The sequence below is a fragment of the Typopeltis vanoorti genome, chromosome 5 (genome assembly GCF_054136105.1).
Source record: "Typopeltis vanoorti isolate ZY-2024b chromosome 5, IOZ_Tvanoo_1.0, whole genome shotgun sequence".
Taxonomy (NCBI): Eukaryota; Metazoa; Arthropoda; class Arachnida; order Uropygi; family Thelyphonidae; genus Typopeltis; species Typopeltis vanoorti.
This window is the reverse complement of record NC_143553.1, coordinates 15,081,307-15,098,450: the sequence shown is the minus strand read 5'-3', so window position 1 is coordinate 15,098,450 and position 17,144 is coordinate 15,081,307. Positions and strand designations below refer to the sequence as shown.

At 37.5% G+C, this 17,144-nt stretch overlaps 1 protein-coding gene and 1 pseudogene across 4 annotated transcripts in view; one reads left to right on the top strand and one right to left on the bottom strand.

Annotated features, from left to right (window-relative positions):
* The window catches only part of LOC150106232 (voltage-dependent calcium channel subunit alpha-2/delta-3-like), a 2,133,114-nt gene that overhangs the window by 484,276 nt on the left and 1,631,694 nt on the right, over nt 1–17,144 (top strand). For all 4 annotated transcript variants that reach the window (XM_090393048.1, XM_090393049.1, XM_090393047.1 and 1 more), the window contains one exon: nt 4,047–4,107. In XM_090393048.1, the coding sequence (XP_090249174.1) occupies nt 4,047–4,107 (61 nt within the window). The remainder of the gene's footprint in view (nt 1–4,046; nt 4,108–17,144) is intronic.
* Nucleotides 2,745–3,110, bottom strand: LOC150106235 (histone H2B pseudogene; annotated as a pseudogene).

Sequence of the window (17,144 nt, the reverse complement as noted above, 5' to 3'; positions counted from 1 at the left end):
TTCCACCAGAGGTCACGCCAGTAGAATAACATGTGATCAAATCATTGTTTCTCTAGCTTACAGTTAATGATGTAACTCAGCTTGTCCCGTATATTTATGTACGCTCCAGATGATGATCTTGATGTTATTATTATTATTCAGGCCTCCAAGGAGTCAAAAGACTCGTCGAGGGAGGTCCTTCCTAAGACATAAAGCCTGTCAAGACTCATCGAGGGGAGATCCCCCCCTGAGAAACACAAAGTTTATCATACCACTCTTTAAAGTCACTGACCGTTCTCGCTCCCACCACTCCATCAGGCAATGCATTCCACGGCTCAACCACCCTCCACACAAAGAAACCACTCCTTACCCTCTTGCTCACAGTTTCCTTTCGTAACTTCCAGGGATGGCCTCTTGTCATCACTCCTTCCCGCTGATCAACCAAGCGAAAGAACTCCCCAGTGTCAACCCTGTAACCACCTCTCAACAGTTTAAAAGTCTCAATCATATCACCTCTCCTTCTTCTATCTGCCAAACTCTGCAGTCCACATTCTCTCAGCCGATCCTCATAACTATCCTTGTACAGTCCTGAAACCATCTTTGTCATCCGTCTTTGTATCCTTTCCACAGTTAATTTATCCCCTTCAAATCCTGGGGACCAAATCTGAGAACAATAGTCCAAGTGTGGTCTGATCAGAGACTTATACAACGGAATGATAACCCTCTTATCTCTGCAGGTCAGTGTTCTTCTCATAATAGAAACAATCCTCTGTGTTACCTTCACTACCTTTGCAATATGTCCCCTAAAATTCAGGTTTCTATCAATCATCAACCCCAGATCTCTTGTCTCCCCTACTTCCTCCAGTATAACTCCTCCCATAGAGTATGCAGCATCCCATCGATGTTTCCCAAACCTCAAGACCTTACATTTTGCTGCATTACACTGAAACCCCCATTCATTTGCCCATCTATCTAGCTTATTTAAATCCTCTTGCAGGGCTACCACATCTGCGCTATTACTAATAATCCTTCCCAGCTTCGCATCATCCGCAAACAACTGAATATCCCCCTGCAATCCACTGGCTATGTCATTGATATAAAGGTTAAACAATATAGGTCCTAGTACTGAGCCCTGTGGGACCCCACTTGTAACCCTCTGCCTCCTGGAAACTGCTCCACCATACACAACTCTCTGATACCTATCAGACAGCCAATCCTGAATCCAGTTGACCAATCTGACATCCAGACCCATGTGCTGCAACTTAAATATCAGCTTATCATGTGGTACCCTGTCAAATGCCTTCGCCAAGTCTAAGAAAATTGCAGTATATGCCTTTCCGTCATCTAATGCTCTTGTAACTTTATTATAAAAGGCTAGCATATTGCTAAAACAAGAGCGTCCTTTCACAAATCCATGTTGATTCTCACAGATAACATTACCCTCATCTGCCCAATGCTGTACACGGTCCCTCACTACTTTCTCCAAGATCTTAACAACTACTGATGACACACAGACTGGCCTATAATTAGACACTTCCAGTCTGTTACCACCCTTATGCAATGGCACTATCTTACCTTCCTTCCATTCCCTGGGCACCTTTGCCAAAGCCAGACTTTCATTGTAAAGCCACGTTAAAGGTATTGTCAATTCGCTAGCACATTCTCTCAAAACTCGTGGTGAAATACCATCCAGTCCCACAGCTTTACTGACATCCAGAGTACTCAGTATCTGAAACACACTCTCCTCCTGTACCTCCAGACCTCGTACCAGTCCTATCCCTCTAGCATTAAAACTGACTCCTCTAGGATGAAATACTCCAATAAAGTGTTCATTGAACAATTCCACTATGTCCTCTGCATCAGTCACTCTATTCCCATTTTTATCCCACAATATCATTCTTCCACAGTCATTTCTCCTCCTACTGGCCACATAGCTAAAAAATTCCCTAGGATTTTCTTTGGATCTTAGGGCCAATCTCCTCTCATATTCCAGTTTCGCTTTCCTTACCACACGAGTCACTCTTCTGGCCTGTGTCTTATATTCTTCACCCATCCTCTCTTCACCTGTCTCCTTATATCTCTTCCATAGCCTCTTTTTCGCATGCAGTTCCTGTTTAATGTTGTTTGTCATCCACTTTACTCCAAATTGCACCCTCTTCTTCACTCGTGGTATACAACTTACCATTGCTGATAACAAATATTCTTTCACAATTTCCCACGCACTGGTGATATCCCGGCCGTCCAATTCCTCCCTCCATGAAACTTCCCGAAGTTGACGTCTAATACTATTATAATCACCTGCCTTATAATTCCACATAAGTTCCCGTCTCTTTGATACTCCTGCATGTCTATTCATTTTCCATGTCAACACCATATGGTCACTCTCTCCAACTGGTGGGAGAGACGTCAACTCAGTTATTATCAACTCTTCTGATGCTATAACCAAATCCAAAATTTTTGAACCTCTTGTTCCCTCTGTTACATGTTGCCTAAGACATTTGTCCCTCAAGAATTCTAGAAATTCCATTCCCCTATTGTTACATGCATGTTCCTCTCTCCAATTTATACTACTGAAGTTAAAATCTCCCATAACAATCATTCTTCTTGCACTTGCCAAACTTAGCTGTCTAAACATCTCCTGGTCCCCATCCTCTGTGCTCCTGGGTCTGTAGCAACACCCCACTAAATATCCTGTCTTGCCTACCTCTACTCACAAAAAAAAAAGATTAAACTGAAAAGGGCCTTTTGAGATTACACAAGTAGCTTTACTTGGCACTTGTGTATTTAGTGACAGCTTTAGTTCCTTCTGACACTGCATGTTTCGCCAGCTCACCTGGAAGCAGAAGACGGACAGCAGTTTGGATTTCTCAACTGGTTATGGTGGATCTTTTGTTGTAATGGGAAAGACGAGACAATTCTGCAGCGATCCTTTCAAAGATATCATTGACGAAGCTGTTCATGATGGACATGGCCTTGCTAGAAACACCAGTATCTGGATGAACTTGCTTCAATACCTTGTATATGTAGATACTGAAACTTTCCTTCCTCCTCTTCTTTTTCTTTTTCTTATCTCCAACGTTGGGAAAATAAAAAAATAAAAAAATTTTTTTTAACACAGTTGTACATTCCATAAAATTTTTAAAATGTATGACCCTACTACTTTGTCCAAGTCAAAAGCCTAAAGCCTAATCTTCCTGAAGGAAATAAACATCAGCAGTGCTACTTATCATTCTCCCCAACTTTGCATCATCAGAGCAAACAACTGAAGATCCTCAGTCAGTCCGCTTGATCTATCATTTACAAACAAATTAAAAGCAGAGCACAAGAACAGGACTCTGGGGCATGCCACTGGTTACCCTCCTTTTTTTTTTTTTTTTTTTTTTTTTTTTTTTTTTTTTTTTTTTTTTTTTGAGACACTGCTTCACAACTTGCTGGTATCATTCAGAGAATGAGTCACCAATCCATATAATAAACATACTATTTATTCCCATTCTCTGCATCGTGTACACCAATTTATAATGTGGTAATCTATCGAATGCTTTTGCAAAGTCCAAGACTATTCCACATTGTGACAAGAAGAGCAAAATGTCAGGTTAGTAACTTGAAGAAATGTTAGTCATTTTTATGGGAGTACAAATGGAAGTTGTGGTCTTAAAATCTATTATGAATATAGCACATTATTCCATTACAGCAAATGAAATAAAGCTAACTTTTTAATGTTAACTTTTTTTAATGTAATTCTTTCCCAGAAAAGTTTATGAACCTATTGTACATTAGTGCAGTGGATTGGCAAAGTAATAATACTTTGCCAAGTTTTCCAAGTTGTTTTAATACCAAAATGCAACATTGTGGTCTCTACTGAGCAGTGAAAATCATCTACTGCTCAAATTTAATTGAATTATTAATTGACTTATTTGTCATGATTAAAACATTACCATCCATTAAATTTACTTAGAATTTATTTAGTTTTCTTTGATTAATAATGCCTATCATTATATTGCTTATCTTTGCTTTCAATGAAAGAAGTGAAGCAAATTCAGTTTCATTAGTGTCATTTAAATTTTTAGCAACTGTTTGGCAGAAAGCTGGGAAAGGACCAGACATCTATGATTGCCGTATTCGACAATGGTAATAAATTGAACTTCTGAATATGAAGTAATTATATTTGATTTCATGTAAATAAATAAAAATAAATTTTAAAATGTTAGACTTTCTCTTTTGTTTCAGGTGTATGAAACTGTTATACTATATATCTGCATACTAGACTATTTTAATACTAAAAGTATTATGGCAGCATATCATTAATTCTTTATATTATTATTATTATTACAGTCAACTGCTGATATAGCAAATGTATGGAGACAAAAGAAATAGTCTAACCAAAGATTTTTACCATAGTGAATTTCCTTTAGAACAGCATGGATGCTGGGAGATGTTGATGTCAGTTTTTTTTTTTTTTTTTTTTGGAAATGTTTTATAATAAGTTTCCTATAATGGTAATTTGCTATAGTAAAACTGAATTATGAAGAGATTTTCATGGAGTGAGAAGACTTTTGCAAGACCCAATCATCTAGTAACATGCCATATTCATATTGTTCCTTAAACTCATGCATAGTTGCCACACTCCTGAATGTCCTCTGCTATTGTATTCCACTCATTCACACAACTACTACTCCATTCATAAGAAAAAGTCTTCTCTCACTTTGTTTTTCATTTTTATTTATTTAATTAAACCTATAATACATTAGTACTATGAGTAGGCTAAAGATTTTTTCTCTCTTTTCATTAATATTTTATATATTATTATTATTATTATTATTATTATTACTACGTGACACCTCCAGGGAGTCCAAGGACTGAATGTGGGAGGGCACACTACTTTACTTCACTAAATACATCTCATCCTCTTCACTACTATTTAACTCTCCAACTACGACACTACTACCATCAATGCCATCTATCGCCCATCATCACCAACAACAGTATTTTTTGTTTGTAAATTGCATGTTTTCTGAAGGCTGATTTGTCTGTACGCAGGATGAAAAACCCGAGTTTCGAGGAGAAAAAGATGCTGCCACCACCGTATGAGATCAGCGAACTCACCTTCAACTGATTTCATAAAAATTATTTTTATTTTTATTTATTTCTTACAAAATCTGGAAACCATGCACTAAATAACACATGAAAAATTTTTTTCAAGCCATTTCAGGTCTTTAATAAGCAGGTCAGTGGTATCTCACACTGGATGATGAAATTCCTTTCTCACCTAATGGTAATCACAAAATATTCATGCCCATGGCAGAATTCAAATCCACACCCTGTTAGTTGGAGAGTGGATATGCTAACCACTCAGTAAAGCAGACCAGCTCATGATGATATGCATAAAACTTGGAGGATTGTTTCTTACTTTTCTAACCAAGTAAATGTGTTTATCACATTACCTCTTCTTCTTTGTTTTGTAGATTTCATGACTCCTTGAATTCCAAATATCATGACTGACATTTTTTTAAATTTTTTTTTTTTAATATATCAACCTTATGCATGATAAGTTGCAAAATCTATAGATGCATCAGCGCCTATGCATGAGCAGGAGGATAAGAAGAAAGATTGAATATGCTGATGTGAAACTATGAATTATGTTCATAGTTTCCTCATCACTGCAGAAATCAGAAGTGTGATCAAAGCTTGGGGAAACAAAAGCCCTCTTGCTTCTACTCATCACTGTTCACCTTGTTGTAGTCATTGGCCTATAACAAGGTGGACTAAAAGAATAAAAACCAAACAGTGCACTGTGTGGTTTTTATTCATATTTGGGTCTTATTTGGCCATGGGTCTTAATTGGTCTTTGATATTCTTCAATATGTCTTCTAGACTTCATTTCATGATCTGAAATATTATTCCTAAGTCATGTATTTGAATCCTCTTTATTCTTTCTTCATCATTACAAAAATCAGAAGTCTGAAAGACTACAGTAGAAACAGAAGTCGTCTTGTTTCTGCCGATCATTGTCTCCTACATCACAACAGCAATATACTGTTTAATCTTTGTCACTCCTGCAGTGTATCCTTCTTCAAAACATTTAAGTTCCATTGGATATTTGGATTAGGTTGAATTTGAAATTGCCTGTCTGACAAATATCAGAGAGGTGTGTAATAGGCAGAAGCTCATCAAGAAGATTTGAATAAGCTGGACTAGTGAGATAAATGAATGGAGTTAGAGATTGATATAACTAAATGTAAGGCCTTGAAATTCGAGATCCACCAGTGGGAGGTTGCATATTCTATTGGTGGAACCTATAATATATGATGTGGATGCGGTGGTAGTGGGTGATAGTTAATAAACATTTGAAGTTTAGAGGACATATTGGGAAGGTGGTGAAGATGACCCAGAAGATTGCTGCAATAATAAGGACTTTGATCAATAGAGATGAAATAGTGGTAGCACTGTTGTATGAGGTCCTGATTAGGAAAAATCTGGATGACTATGCCCAGATCTCGTTACTGGAATTTGAAGAGGATAATTTAACCTTGGAGCAGAAGCAGAGGTGGATAACAGAAACGATATCAGGACTCTAATATTAGTTTTGAGGACAGATTGAGGGCATGGAGACTATATAGTTTTGTCAACAGAAGATGAAGGGAGACATGATTGAGACATTTAAACTGTAAGGTCATCATCAATTTCTTGATATGTACCCCCAAGGGGTGTTCAGGTTGCTATGACAGGACTACATGATTAAGTTTACATTATTATTAATCTCATATCAACAATTCTCCTTCAAATCGATGTTACTTGTGAGCACCCCAATATTGTCATATCTAATATTTTGTGCTTCTAAGGCACTTCTCACTGAATCAATGCACCTAGACCTTGGTCTTCCTCTGGGTCTCTTTTTTGCAATCACAGCATTAAACACCTGTTTTGCTCACCTTTCTTTATGCATTCAATTTAACAGGCCATACCACCTTATATTAGCAATGCTGACACATTCTTGAATGCTAATAATGTATTTTTTTTTTCTTTTTATGTCAAGCTTTAATGCTAATAATTAATAATGTCAAGTTACTTATTAATACCTTCAGTTTTTATATGATTGTTATGGGAGATTTTAACTACAGCAGTATAGATTGGGTAAAGGAAGATGCATGTAGCAATAAGGTAATGGAATTTCTAGAATTCTTGAGAGACAAATGTCTTAGGCAACATGTAACAGAGGGAACAAGAGATTCAAGAGTTTTGGATTTGGTTATAGCATCAGAAGAGCTGATAATAACTGAGATGATATCTTTCCCACCAGTCGGAAAGAGTGAACATATGGTTTTGACTTGGAAAACGAATAGACATGCAGGAGTATCAAAGAGACGGGAACATATGTGGATTTATAAAGCAGGTGATTATAATAGTCTTAGACATCAACTTGAGGAAGTTTTGTGGAGGTAGGAATTGGAAGGCCAGGATATCATTAGTGCTTGAGAAATTGTGAAGGAATATTTGTTAGCAGCAATGATAAGCTATATTCCACGAGTGAAGAAGAGGACACAATTTGGAGTAAAGTGGATGACAAGCAATATTAAACAGGAGTTACATGTGAAAAAGAGGCTATGGAAGAGATATAAGGAGACAGGTGAAGAGAAGATTCATTAAGAATATAAGACACAGGCCAGAAGAGTGTCTAGTATGGTAAGGAAGGCGAAACTGGAATATAAGAAAAGATTGGCTCTAAGATCCAAGGAAAATCCTACGGAATTTTTTAGCTATGTGGCCAGTAGGAGGAGAAATGACTGTGGAAGAATGACATTATGCGATAAAAATGAGAATAGAGTGACTGATGCAGAGGACATAGTGGAATTGTTCAATGAACACTTTATTGAAGTATTTCATCCTGGGGGAGTCAATTTGAATACTAGAGGGATAGAGCAGGTTCGGAGTCTGTTCCACATACTGAGTACTCTGGATGTTAGTAAAGCTGTGGGACTGGATGGTATTTCACCACGAGTTTTGAGAGAATATACTAAGGAACTGATAGTGCCCTTGACCTGGCTTTTCAATGAAAGTCTGGCTGCAGGAAAGGTGCTCATGGAATGGAAGGAAGGTAAGATATTGCCATTGCATAAAGGCGGTAGCAGAGTGGAAGTGTCTAATTATTATTATTATTATTATTATTATTATTATTCAAGCCTCCATGGAGTCAAAAGACTCATCATGGTCCTTCCTAAGAACATAAAGTCTGTCAAGACTCATCAAGGGGAAGTTCCCCCTAAGAAACACAAAATCTATCATACCACTCCTTAAACTCATTGACTGTTCTCGCCCTCACCACTCTATCAGGCAGTGCATTCCACGGCTCAACCACCTTCCATGGAAAGAAACCACTCCTCGCCCTCTTGCTCACAGTTTCCTTTGGTAACTTCCAGGGATGGCCTCTTGTCATCACTCCTTCCCGCTGTTCAACCAAGTGAAAGAACTCCCCAGTGTCAACCCTGTAACCATCTCCCAACAGTTTAAAAGTCTCAATCATATCACCTCTCCTTCTTCTATCCTCCAAACTCTGCAGTCCACATTCCCTCAGCTGATTCTCATAACTATCCTTGTACAGTCCTGAGACCATCTTTGTCATCCGTCTTTGTATTTTTTACACAGTTAATTTATCCCCTTCAAATCCTGGGGACCAAATCTGAGAACAATAATCCAAATGTGGTCTGATCAGAGACTTATACAGTGGAATGATAACCCTCTTATCTCTGCAGGTCAGTGTCCTCATAATTGCAGCAATCCTCTGTGTTACCTTCACCACCTTTGCAATATGTCCCCTAAACTTCAGGTTTCTATTAATCATCAACCCCAGATCTCTTTTCTCCCCAACTTCCTCCAGTATAACTCCTCCGATAGAGTATGCAGCATCCCATCGATGTTTCCCAAACCTCAAGACCTTACATTTTGCTGCATTACACTGAAACCCCCATTCATTTGCCCATCTATCTAGCTTATTCAAATCCTCTTGCAGGACTACCACATCTGCACTATTACTAATAATCCTTCCCAGCTTCGCATCATCTGCAAACAACTGAATATCCCCTTGCAATCCACTGGCAATGTCATTGATATAAAGTTATACTGGAGGAAGTAGGTTAGACAAGAAATCTGGGGTTGATGATTGATAGAAACCTGAAATTTAGGGGACATATTGCAAAGGTAGTGAAGGTAACGCAGAGGATTGCTGCAATAATGAGAAGGAACTGACCTGCAGAGATAAAATGGTTATCATTCTGTTGTATAAGACTCTGATCAGCCCACACATAGACTATTGTTCTCAGATCAGGTCCCCAGGATTTGAAGGGGATAAATTAACTGTGGAAAGGGTACAAAGGTGGATAACAAAGATGGTGTCGGGACTGTACAATGTTAGTTATGAGGATCGGCTGAGGGAGTGTGGACTGCAGAGTTTGGTGGATAGAAGAAGGAGGGGGTGATATGATTTAGACTTTTAAACTGTTGTGAGGTGGTTACAGGGTTGACACTGGGGAGTTCTTTCACTTGGTTGAACAGCGGGAAGGAGTAATGACAAGAGGCCATCCCTGGAAGTTACGAAAGGAAACTGTGAGAAAGAGGGTGAGGAGTGGTTTCTTTGCATGGAGGGTGGTTGAACCTTGGAATGCATTGCCTGATGGAGTGATGAGAGCGAGAATGGTCAATGCATTTAAGGAGTGGTATGATAGACTTTGTGTTTCCCATGAAGGACTTCCCTCGATGAGTCTTGATAGACTTTTGTTTCTTAGAAAGGACCTCTCATGATGAGTCTTTTGACTCCATTTAAGCCTGAATAATAATAATAATAATGATGATGATTCTGACATTGATTCATGCCCCTTATTTTTTTCAGAACCCACATATCTGTGGTGTCTAGTCTTTGATCAAGTGCTTTATTTCTAATCCAACTCTCAGATCCAAAACTTAAAACTGGTATGAACACTGTCTTGTGTACTGCTAGTTTTGTGTTTTGGCTAATTTTTCTCTTATTCCATACCAACTTTGCTTATTCTGTTGTCTATTTCAATATTGAACTTGCCATCTTCACTAAAAACTGTGCTTAAATAGCTCAAATATTTTACTTGTTCTATAGGATCTCTATTAGAATGCAGTTGATATGTTCAGTATTTTCATAGTTTTGGTCTTTTTATTGCCGATGTTCATGTCAGATTTATTACAGCTGTTATTCAGTTTAGTAAGAGAATCCTGGAGACTTGCACTAGATATTTGCACTTGGTGTACCACAAGGATCTGTTCTTGGACCACTGCTGTTTAATTTGTTCATAAATGATATAGGAAAGGATCTGAGAGGAACAGTTCATTTGTTTGCGGATGATGCGAAGTTGGGTAGGACAATAGTGAATGCAGATGACGTCAAAATTTTGCAGGATGATTTGGATAGATTGGAGGTCTGGGCTAGGGAGAATGGATGTCAATTTAATGTGGCAAAATGTAAGGTTATGCATTTTGGGGTGAAAAGATGGGAGGCAGTTTACTGCATTGGTGGAACCGTGCTCCAGGAAATTGATGAGGCACGAGATTTAGGAGTGTTGGTGGATAGGGAATTGAAATTTAGGGGACACATTGCAAAAGTGGCCAAATCAGCTCATCAACTCACTTGGTTGCTGAAGAATACGTTGACAAGCAGAGACAAGCAGGTTATTGTTCCTCTGTATCGAGCCTTGATAAGACCTCATCTCGACTACTGTGCTCAGATTTGGTCACCTAGGTTTCTTCTTGATGGGGAGGAGGTGGAGAGGATCCAGAGGCGAGTGACCAAGATGATAGCAGGTCTGTGGAATGAACCGTATGAGAACAGGTTGAGGATTTGTGGGTTGCAAAAATTGGTTGATAGGCGGAGGAGGGGAGATATGATTGAGACATTCAAATTACTGAAGGGTTTCTATAAAATTAATTCAGAAGATATTTTTGAGAACAGGGCTGGTTGTGGGAGGACTAGGGGACATCCATGGAAACTGGGCAAAAGTGTGGTTAGTAAAGGTGTTAGAGCTGGGTTCTTTACTTTTAGAGTAGTGAATGAGTGGAATGCGCTCCCTGAGTCTGTGGTGGATGCTGTGACAGTGAATGAGTTTAAGGCGAGGTATGATAAATACTGTATGAATGTCGAATAGTTGTGATGAAAATGATTTGGGGCCTCCCTCGATGAGTCTAATGACTCCCTGGAGTTGCCCGTAATAATAATAATAATAATAATAATAATAATAATATGTTTAGGAGTACAACATGATCTGCATAAATGAAAGAGCTAAGTTTGACATCTCCAATTCTAATATCAGGCCTAATGCCACTTTCTTTCGTAATGTTATCTATATAAATGGTGAATAAGAGTGGAGACAATGTGTATCTTTGTCTCACTCCTGTTTTACATCAAATCATTTTCCTGTATTTCCTTCAATTCTAACTGCTGACTTATATATAGACTATGCACTGCTTTCTACAATGTTATATTCACCCCATATAATAGTAGTGTTTTAAAATGCTTTTTTCTGGGAACCTTGTCATATGACTTTTCCAGATCTACAAAACTTAAATAAAGGTCCTTATCATATCCCATGATTTTTCAACTGTTTATATTAAAGTGAAAATCTAATCTTAATTACCTCTATTTGGTCTGAACTAATCTTCTTCTTCTCCAAGTTTTTCTTCCACAATTTTTCTCAACCTCTTTTCAATTATACTTGCATAAATCTTACCTGGAAAACTTAGTAGAGAAATTCCTCTGCAATTTTCATATCCAACTTTATGCCCTTTTTTATAGATGGGTACTATGACAACTCTACTCCAATCATCTGGAATTCAACCTTCTCACCAGACCCTCTGAATTATGCAGTGTAGCCACTGCAAAACCTTTATACTTCCATAAAACTGTAAGGTATTTACAGGATTGACACATGGGAGAGTTTTCATATAGTACAACAAGAAGAAGGAACAAGCATAAGAAGCCATCCATGGTTTTTATGAAAGGAGGTGGAAAGTAGGTGGGTGAGAAGTTAATTTTTTGCATGGATTGTGGTTGGGCCATGGAATTCCTTGTCTCATAGAGTGGTCAATGTATAGATAGACAGTGGATAGGTTTAAGAAGTGGTATGATAGATGTTGTCTAAGATGGATTTCCTGTAATAAGTCTTATGGCTCGATGGAGATCTGCATAATGATGGTAACATATCTCATCCATTTTCTCAGTACTTTTCTATCAGTGCAGCATTATACATTTTAGGTGCATTTCTCAAAAGCTGTGAGTACCTGTCAGATTTATTTTGTTCCACCTGAACACACATAAGTTATTTTTTGTCTCAAATTTCAGAGCTTACATTGAAATTTCATATTCAGAATTATTATAAAAATTTCTCAAGCTACCTCAGTTTTTGTTTTAATCAAATAATTTACAAGAGTAATATATACTAGAATATTGCTGTGTGAGTCATTTTAGATTCAGTTGGATCATTTTTACTGGTAGAATGTTTTGAACCGATAGTAATATTTTGTGCCAAGAATTTTGAAAGCAATTTAATGATATTATTATTATTTGGTAACCTCCATGGACTCAAGAGACTCATCGTGGGAGGTTCATTCAACCAGTAACATGTCTATCATACTGCATAATGCTGCGAAGTTATTTACACTAACTGCACTCACAACACACTCAGGCAGTGCATTCCACTCACTTACAACTCTCCACGTAAAAAATCTACTCCTCACAACCTTCTTAACCACATATTTATACAACTTCCATGGATGGCCTCTCGTTCCTCCAATCTTAACATCGACTTTTTTTATAATTTCTTCTGTATTAATCTTATAGAATCTCTTAACTAACTTAGTCCTGATAACACTTTAGTTATTCATCTTTGGATCCTCTCTAGTGTTTCCACATCACAATGAAAATTAGGTGGCCAAATCTGAGCATAATAGTCCATATGTGGTCTGACCAATGCCTTATATAGGCACTACCACCTTCTTATCCTTACATGTCAACGTACTTTTTATCATAGCAGCTATATGATGCACAGTCTTTGAAACACATGTGCCCTTGGAACTTCAGTCCACTGTCCACCATCAGTCCAAGATCTTGAATCTCATCCCCTTCCTGAAGTACAATTTCACCAATACAGTACATAGCATTATATCTTTGTATCCCAAAGTGTAACACCTTGCATTTATTAATATTAAAACTGCATCATCCATTTGTCCAAGCTAATAGTCTATTCAAATCTTCCTGTAGAGAATTAACATCAACACTATTCCTGATAATTCTACCTCATCTTGCATCATCAAACATTTCAAGATCCCCAGTCAATCCACATGAAATATCATTAACAAACAAGTCAAACAGTAGGAGCCCAAGAACAGAATCATGAGTCACAAAACTGGTTACCTTCCTTTTATGAGACATGTCTCCATCATATATAACTTACTGATATCATTCAGAGATCCAATCTTGTATTCTGTTTCTAACCAATTTTTCCAACACTTTGTTCACAGCTGTAGAACTACAGACCAGTCTATAATTGGAAACTTCTGTTCTCAAACCATGCTTGTGGAGAGGTATTATTTTGCCTTTTTTTCCACTCCTTAAGAACCTGCCACACTGCAAGATTTTCATTAAATAACCAAGACAAGGGCATCGCTAACTCTTTAGCGCATTCTTTAAAAATACACAGTGATACGTCATCCATTTCCACAGCCTTATTAACATCTTTCATGAGCAACTTGATTTGATACACCTCTGATTCTTTTACCATTATTTTTCCTAATTCTTGCCTCCCTCTGTATGTTCTAGAGCAGGGGTTCCCAACCCTATGCCCTCGGGCACCATGGCACCCGTCGACCAATTTGTGTGCCTGCTGCTGTTCAACTGTGTGCCGTATAGTTTGAAATAATCATGCAACAATTCATGGCATGCTATATGACGCATGTGTTAATGACACATGACGAGTATTAAATGCATACAATGTAAAGTAGACGCGCATTCGAAGTTGTTCATTCCAGTTTAAGAACTGGAATATCATCATATTCTCCTAATTATGAAGCACTGGCCAATGAAATGCAATGCCAAAGATCACACTAACTTACATATATATATTTAAATTTTTATATAATGTAAACTTTTAAGTAATAAAACATTTGATTATAATGTAAACTTTGTATGTATTCATTTAACAAACGAATTCAAAAAATTTGCTTGAAAAAATAGATGGTGTCCGTTGCCCTATCGGTATTTTAGAATGTGCTCTAGGAAACAAAAAGGTTGGGAACCCCTGTTCTAGAGAATTATTCTCACCACTATGATATACATTGATGAAGTGTTCATTAAGTAATTCCATTATATAATTTGCTATGGTTACTCTGCTACCATAACTATCCACTAGTATCAACCTGCAATATTTATTTTTCCTCTTGCTTGCTATATAGCAAAACATTTTTCTTGGATTAGCTTAGACCTGACTGGCCAGTCTCCTTTCATATTCTACTTCTTTTTTTTTTTTAACCATGCTTGTCACTTTTCTGGCCTGCACTTTATATTCTACATGGATCTGTTCACTGTAAACTGTCTTGTACTTCCTCCATAGCAACTTGTTTTATAACACTGCTTGCTTGATTTCATGTTCATAGATCTCACTCCTGCTCTATTTATTTGCTTAACTCTTGGTATATAGTTATGCATTGCTTGTGTTGGATACCACCCTATAATTTACCCTGCACTTTCAACATCTTTTCTACACAATTCAGCAACCCAATATATTGATTCAAGTTGACTACAGAGTTTCTGATAATCGCTCACCTTATAGTTTCACATATAGACCTTCTTGATTATAACTCTTTCCTGTTTGACTTCCTTCCAAACCATTACCTCATGATGCATTTCACCAACAGGTGACAGTGTTGATACCTCATTAACAAGCACATCCTGTGAGGATATCACCAATTCTTACACAGATAAACCTCATGTTGCTTCCATCACATGCTGTTTTAGATAGATTTTTCCTGCAGAAACTCAACAAATTCACCCTCCTTGTTGCTATACAGTATCTCTTCTTTCCAATCCACATTCCTATAAATAAAATCTCCCATTAGGATCATCTTCATTTTACTTGTCCAACTAAGTTTTCTAAAATCACAATCTTGTTCACAAACTTCACAATCAATACTCTCCACATTACTTGGCCTATAACAGCATCCTAGCAAATATACTTCCCTTTATCTCAACTTATTATTATTCATGTTATTATTACTACCCAAGACCCCATGGAGTCAAAGACTCATCTAAGAGGTCCTTTTGTCATATACACAGCTAATCATACTGTGCCTTAAACACACTATAATTCTCATGGCATTCTAAACATTCACAACTCTGCATGCAAAAAACCTGTTTCTCACTCCCCTGCTCACACACTCCCTATACAGCTCCCAGGGATGACCTCTGGTTCTCTCCCCTGATCTCCCACTGTTTTCTGTAGAAGCGTTCCAACATTGATCCTGTAACAACCCTTTACTAATTTGTAGGTCTTGATCATATCAGCTCTCTTCCTTTTATTCACTAGACTCTGTAAATTGCATCTTCTCAATCTTTCCTCATATTCGACATTCCAGAGGTCAGAAACTACCACTACCTTAGTCAGTTACCTCTGGACCTGAAAACCAGGTGACCAAATCTGGGCACAATAGTCCATGTGTGGCCTAATCAAAGCCTTATAAAATGGAACAAGAATCTCCCTACTTCTACAAGTCAGTTCATCATTCCACATCATTCCCAGAAGTCTTTGTGTTGTCTTCACAATTTTGGCAATGTGTCCCCTAAATTTCAGATGCTTATCCGCTATCACCCCAAGATCTCTTATTTCTTCCACCTCCAATAATATATATAATCACCAAACATAAATTCTGATCCCATCTTTGTTTCCCAAATTTTAAAATCTTACATTTTGCAACATTGAACTCGCATCCCCATTCCTATACCCAATCACTCAATTTATTTAAGTCTTCTTGTAAGTCCACAACATCTTCTCTACCCTTCATAATTCATCCCAACTTTGCATCATCTGCAAACAACTGAATATCTCCATCCAAATCTTTGCCAATATCATTAATATACAAGTTAAATGGTAATGGCCCTAAAACAGACCCTGAGGTTCCAGGATATTGCTCCCCCCCCCCACACACACACTTTGCACCAAAGAGCTTCAAAACCTTCACATGTACTATTTTTTTTCACTTTAACTCTTGAAGGACACAAGCCCTCTGATACCATTAACAATACTTCCTCTCCTCTCTTGAGATTCCTATCCTTTTAGAAAATTCTATATCCTGCCATTTCAGGCTTGAAATGGCAGGATATAGAATGACAATATATGCCATTCTGATAATGATATTATATATTGATGTCATTACATTATAATGACATCATAATGACAGTATATGTTGACCTAGGATGACAGCATATCATCCTAGGTCAACAAAGTTTCACTTATGCCAATTGCCTTTGGCCTTACTGATTCAAATAATGTTACAAACCCAGTCCTTTTATTTCTGATACTCTGCACATTAGTATACAAGCATAATAATTCTCCACTCTTTGAGACTATCCCATCAACACAATCACTTATATACTGTACCTGGTATATTTAGTATTTAGGCTACATTAAATTCTGATTTGAATCTGAATAAGTCTTTTTTTTTTTTTTAATATAACTGTGCCATTTTTAAATAATAGTAGAATTTTGTTCTTAAATAATAAATTTTATTTGGCTGAATATAAGTGAATAAAATTGGATATCTAGTAGTGCTGTTAAAATTGAGTCATTTCAATATGCCAAATACAGACTTCAATCAGACTAATCAGACTTCAGTCAGACTATTTTAATTGAAAAACTGTTCAACATATAAGAAACATTTGAAGTTTCTCTTTGGAAGCTATATGAAATAGCATCTTCTTCTCTTTTTTCTTCTGCTTCATTCCCACTCAGTACGCACGGTTAGCCTAGTGGTTTAGTGCTTCTCAACCATATGCCTGGGGAAGGAGTATCCTAGGTTCGATTTCCATCACTGACACGAGGAGTTTAAGGATCTTCTTTAGCAATAGCCAAGTTAGCCAGTCTTGGGTGGGGTGTGGAGAGCAG